A 6,247-nucleotide genomic window follows, 5' to 3' on the forward strand; every position below is an offset into this window, starting at 1 on the left:
CAAAATCAGACTTTAGCTCATCTTTTTACTTTAAGATCATTCTAAGGGAAAATACAAATTTCAAATCATAACTTTTAAATCAAATCTTTGCATAGCAATTAGATCACGAAACACTGGCATCTAACAATGCCTTGATTTAGTTTTTTATCTGCGCACTTATTCATTTGCACTGTAAGCAATTCATTAAAGTACATAAAATACATAAAATACAACGCTGATAGGATTTTGATTCTATCAGTGCAGATATTCATTTGCACTGTAAAAAATAAATACGTTAGAAAACAAGGCAACTCGTTATCAGGACATTATCCATTCATTTTATTGACATTTCTATATGTGCACATTTTCTTTTATATCTTTTAGTATATCTCTACACTTTTTTTTTAGCTGCCATTTTCTCCTCTTTTTGCCTTTTTTTATGTCCTCTAGCTTTAGTTTTCGCTTGTTCACAAGGTCAGCATTGAGGAGCATCAGATCCTTCAGGAAGTCTCTGGAGGGCTGGATGCGTTTCGACTTTATGACGTCATCAATGGCATCCTCCACCATCATGTCATGGCAGATCATCAGATATGCCAGAAACAGAGTCGCAGAGTGGTCGACACCCTGCTTGCAGCAAATCAACACCTTACCTGAGGAAACAAAAAAAGAAATATGGTCAAAAAACCCATTAATAGACTATAACACACTTGATAATAGACAAGATATGGATTGTGTGTGTGTCAGCCCTTACTCCCTGGCTTATTCACGGCCTTGTCAATGAATTTTGCAGCTGGCATGAAGCACTTGCTGATGTCAGAGCAGTGTCCGTCCGTTGTAGGCAAGCTGTAATAATTGATGTGCAAGCCTCTGTAATATCTGGACCCTGTATTGACTGTTCCTTCTAGATCTTCAACATAAGATGTTCCCAAGAAGTAGTTCAAGTCCTTTTTGGGCGCTGCAGCGTTCAGAATGTGAGTGATGCACATCTCCTGCAGCATATCTCGGTCTGTTGCAGCCTCTCTGCACAAGAACACAACAGCCTTGGTGAGTCTTTTATATAAAACTATTTATGTTGTAGAATAAATGACAGAACAATGAGAGAAATACAATTGTGTTGCAGACTTACTCGTCTCCGATGAAGACCCTGGGCCAGACATTGGTGACATGTCTTTGTTTGAGCAGTGTACACTGCTTCAAACGATCCTCTAGTTGGAGCATGGTTAAAGGGACGTAGTTTTCCAAATTTGCAAGTTCAGATAACACTGTAGACTCTGGCTCAAGAACGCTTGGACTCAGTGCACCCAAATCCACTGGAGTAGCCAGATCCCATTCAGGTCGTGGCTTGAGAACGCTTGGACCCGGGAGGTATAATTTCACTAAATCAACCAGATCCTCTTCAGGGTCTGGCTCAGGGACACTTGAACCCGGGGCATATAATTCCATCGAGTCCTTATCCCATTCACGTTCAAGAGGATCATCCAGATCCTCCTCAGATTCCGGCTCAGGAACGCTAGGACTCCGGGTGTACAGTTCCACTGCATCAACCAGATCCCATTTAGGAGGAGCAACCAAATCCTCAATAGGTTTTGGTTCACGAACATTCAGATCCATCTCAGGCCATGCGGAGTTCGATCTGTCGTTCTGGAGGAAGGTTTTTTTCGTATTCCTCACTGTAGCATATTCTACTCTCTTAGTTACAACGAAGCCAAGAAATTTCTTATTCTTCATGGCTTTGGTAGTTTCTGACAAAAGAAGAAAAACATACAATGTGGCATTAGAAACATCTCTCACCAGATTAAACATGATTAATTAGTCCAAATTGTAAGAAGACAGACATTTCTATTTGCATCTTTTCACCTTTTGGGCTGGCACATGATTCCTCTGGATCAACCAGATCCAGTTTAGGTTCAGAAGGAACAACAAGATCCACTTCAGGTTCAGGGATACACGATTGCTCAGTATCTAACAGATCCATTTCAGGTTCTGGCTTGAGAGCACTTGGATCCGGAACAAATGATTCCTTTGTATCGAGAAGATCCACTTCAGGTTGCCCAACAGTTTCTGGCATTTTTGTCTGGAAAACTGCACAAATTTGCTGGAAGATTGCCCCCATTTTCCTGGTTATCTCCCCAACAGTGAGTCCTGAAAAAAAGAAGAAAACAAACTAGATAAGCTTTGTCTGAGAGTTAAAAAAAACTTTTAAAAGCTTGAAGTTTGAAAAACCTTTCAAACCCCACTATTTTTAGCAGATAGGCCGAGAAAGTGGATGAACTCTAAACAAGGCATTAATTTTAAAAGTTTTCAGCGCTAAATGGAAATGTATCAGCGTTTGGAAGTCGGCTACAGGAATTCCATAAGTCAGATAATTTAGAAAAAATATAGCAACCAAAATTCAAATCAGCCTAACAGTCACTGACAAATTTGGTGGTTGTAGCTTGTGAGCTCAACGAGGTGTAGGAAAACAGTATTAGATCTTTGTCACAGCTAACATATAATAATTTACTATTAGAAACATCTCTAACAACACAAATAAACATGAATAAGACATATTCATGTCTTCACCTGTTGGACTGTTCTCAGCATCCAGGCCACCCTGATCATTGGCCTCTTCCACTGAAGGTCCTGCTGGGTCGCTCAGATCTTCAGAGACCAGTGTAGGACTCTTCAGCTCCGAGATGCTGTCATTCCGGTTCATCTCCAGCTGCAAATCTTTCACTTCACAGACTGAGATGTTTTCACTAGCATTAACCTCCAGCTGCACACGCATCTCTCCTGGACAACAGTATCTGCCTGAGACATGATCCACTGTCACAACCTCCAGCTGCACATCTAACTCTCGAGATGCACTGCCGCTGATAAGGTCGTAGATGTCATCGGTGATCTCAAACTCCAGCTGCACATCTTTATCATCTGATGCCCAGTAGCTGTCACCGAAGTAGAAGGCGTCATTGACGTAAACCTCTAGAAGCACCTCTCTCACGTCTGTGGACATTGTGTCTGTGGTTCTCATACTGACAGATAAGTAATCTGTATCTGGTAATGTCAGTTTGAACTGTAATGTTATCTGATACACACTGTCTGTACAGATTAAATATATTTCGATCTATACGGACTGGCGTTTGTACAAGTGTTGCTAGGTTTGTTTTCGCAGAGTTCACTCAGACGAACGTCTCTGTTGCGAACATCACTCAACTAAAAAGATTCTGCCAGGGCGAGACCTTTTATACTGACTGGGTCTGTGACGTCATGAAACAGTGACGCGTCTTGTTCCAGTTGCCGTGGAAACGGATTGTTTACCAGCAGCAGCATTTTCGCTGATTGGCTCATTAGCTCGGAAAATAAATAATTATTTTTAATAGCGGTTTTCAACTATATTTCATATCGCGTTTATGTCACATTTAACGTTACTATGCTTGAATGCAGTTTTACCATCAAAAAATGATTCATTTAAGTTAAACAGTTCATTTTCATGTTTCATGATTGCATGGTTTGAATCTGAATCAGTCGGACGAATCCTTCACTGAATGAACTTGTAAGGCTACTGTAAGTACAAGACTGTTTAGATAAGCCATTTTTTGTGTACTGAAGACTCGTAATACTCCACTTATGGTCATTTCTGTCTAACTTTACCTTAATTGGGACTGATTTGTTCCAAATTATATTCCTTCATTCCTTCATTATCCGCTCACTTTCTTTCTCCGTCCTGCTTTCATCAGAAACTCCCCTCAGGACTGACTTGAACCATTTCATCGGCGTCAGTGCCGCAGTATATTTATTTAATGCGTTAATTTTGCATTGCAGAAACATGCCAAGTCGGGTCAGAGTCGCGACTTTGCGGTTCAGTTTTGTTTTTCTTTCTGGCTGCGAACCACGTCAAGAGCTCTGAACCGGACTACCTCTTTCCAGACACAGAACAAGGTTTGTGTTTCCATGCAAAAGAATCATACTTATTTACAACATTTAATTGTTTTATTCACTGAAGGAGCTGGTAAGTGCCTCTGATATGCCAAGTGTTTCACTTAGGCGAGCCGGGAGCTGCTGCAAAGTCTATGTTTCTGTTTTTGAAGTTCTGAACTTTATGCAATCTCACTCTATAAAAGCGCATTTAACCCTTTAATGCATGAATGGTTTAATTTCAAAGGCAAAGTCTTAATGTGTAATTTTTTCTTCTTCAATATGATCTTGTATAGCATTTGCATCAGTCATTTTGACTGTGTAAATAATGAATGCATGTGATCTCAGTTTCCTCGAATTCCACCTAAAATATTGTAATGTAAAATAATTAATACACACACACATATAAAATACACATACACGAACAGTGACATCTGGATCAACCAGATCCAGTTTAGGTCACTCTCCACCCCATGCAATCTAAACCGTTCCAAAACGGTGCCATTCGTTTTTGCTCGATTTGTGCTGGTTTGTGTCGTTCAAATTTACATTGTATCTATTTCCCGTCCTCAAAAATAACAAATACAAAACGGGCCAGTGACTTCACTCTCCACCCAATACTGTCCAAATCCCTCCAAACCGTGCCATTTGTTTGTGCTGTTAAAATTAACATTCTATCTATATCCCCTCCTTTAGAAATAACAAATATAATTTGGGACAGTGATGTCACTCTCCACCTCATCTAAATCGCATTAAACCGGTGTCCACCCCATATGGTCCAAATCTTTGCAAAACTGTACCGCTCATTTGTGCTCGATTTGTGCAGGTTTGTGCTGTTACGATAAACATTGTATCTTGTCCTCTTCTTTAGAAATAACACTTTGGATTCGGGAAAGTGGCGTCACTCACAACCCCATGCCGTCCAAATCGCCCCAAACCGGTGCATTTGTGCTCGATTTGAGCTGTTTTGTGCCGTAGAAAGAACCACCATAAATTATTCCATTCTCCAGTTTAAACATCACAAAATCTTTGGAGGAGAGGTTGACGACCTCCGTGAAGTTGGCCCCCCACCCAACGCAAAACGTCAGCAAAATAGTCTCAATCGTTTGTGCTCCGTTTGGGCTGCTTTGTGCTGTAAATATTTTTGTTTGTGCCGCTTTAGTTTTTTAGATATTAAAACAACATTTTTAGGACATTACTCAGCCCCCCACATACTCCAAATCCACCCCAAACAGACTCGTTTGTTTGTGCCTCGTTTGTGCTGGTTTGTGCCAGTAATATTTTAGTTTGTGCTGCTTCGGTTTTTAAAATATTAGATAATGAATTATAGACGGTGGCGTCACTCAACCCCACACATGCTCCATTTACCCCAAATCTTTTTTGTTTGTGCTTCGTTTGTGCTGGTAATATTTTCATTTTTGCTTCCTAGTCAGCTAGTCCCATGTTTATATTAAATTGATTAATATAATAACCTATTAAACCTTTATTAAATAGGCATGTATAGCCTATTCCAAGCTCATGCAAACATAAAGCTTGCCGCAAAGCACTGGAAAGTAGGCCTATTGATTGAATGCATAGGGAAAAAGAAGACATTGTAATTATTAATCACTTATTACTATTAGAACTATAATTCTGTCTCTGTGCTAGATCGTTGATGGGGAGCTGGGCAATGACCAAATTGGGTTTTATAATTATTTCTATATGAATGATAAAATCGCTATATATAGGCGCATTTCAAGTGTTTATGAAGAGTGTGGGAGTATTATCGTGCTTACTGTATGATATGGAGGTGTCCGCGTAATCCCTCTGAATTTTTTTTCTTTTCTTTTTTTCCTGCGGAAATATTTTTTTTTGGATGTGCTTTCTGTCGTCTAATGAAGTCTCCGTGAATGGAGCACATCACAACAATGAACCGGCTCACATACAATAAATAAATCTATATAAATCTTAAAATTTCTACTATTAAACAAACCAATTCAAATAAAAAAACAAATCTTCTCTAATTATGTGGTCGTATGAAAAGGTGCATTTCTCTGCATTATAACATCTATTAGGCACAAATTTCATCTATTAGTCCATTAGTCAGCCGACACTGACTGAGAAAGCACAAGTTTAGTAATAAATACTTACAATGTCTTCTTTTCCCCCTTCACAGTCAATCAATAGGCCTACTTTCCAGTGCTTTGTGGCAAGCTTTATGTTCACGTGAGCGTGGAATAGGCTATAAATGCCTACTTATTAAAGGATGATTTAATAGGTTATTATATTAATCAATTAAATATAAACATGGGACTAGTTGACTATGAAAAATAAAATAAAAAACGGTAGCAAAAACGAAAATATTACTAGCGCAAGAAGATTTGGGGTAAATTTG

At 39.3% G+C, this 6,247-nt stretch overlaps 1 protein-coding gene across 1 annotated transcript; it reads right to left on the reverse strand.

Annotated features, from left to right (window-relative positions):
* Positions 1 to 291: 291 nt before the first annotated feature.
* LOC132140024 (uncharacterized) lies at positions 292 to 4,230 on the reverse strand. Its single transcript, XM_059548783.1, has 5 exons — positions 2,542 to 4,230; positions 1,837 to 2,121; positions 1,106 to 1,721; positions 731 to 999; positions 292 to 629 (listed from the first exon to the last, which is right to left on the reverse strand). Exons 1-5 carry the CDS (start codon positions 2,987 to 2,989, stop codon positions 331 to 333), a joined length of 1,917 nt encoding a protein of 638 aa, XP_059404766.1. The 5' UTR covers positions 2,990 to 4,230; the 3' UTR covers positions 292 to 330.
* Between the last annotated feature and the right edge of the window lie 2,017 nt (positions 4,231 to 6,247).

This window comes from Carassius carassius, chromosome 4, assembly GCF_963082965.1.
Source record: "Carassius carassius chromosome 4, fCarCar2.1, whole genome shotgun sequence".
Taxonomy (NCBI): domain Eukaryota; kingdom Metazoa; phylum Chordata; class Actinopteri; order Cypriniformes; family Cyprinidae; genus Carassius; species Carassius carassius.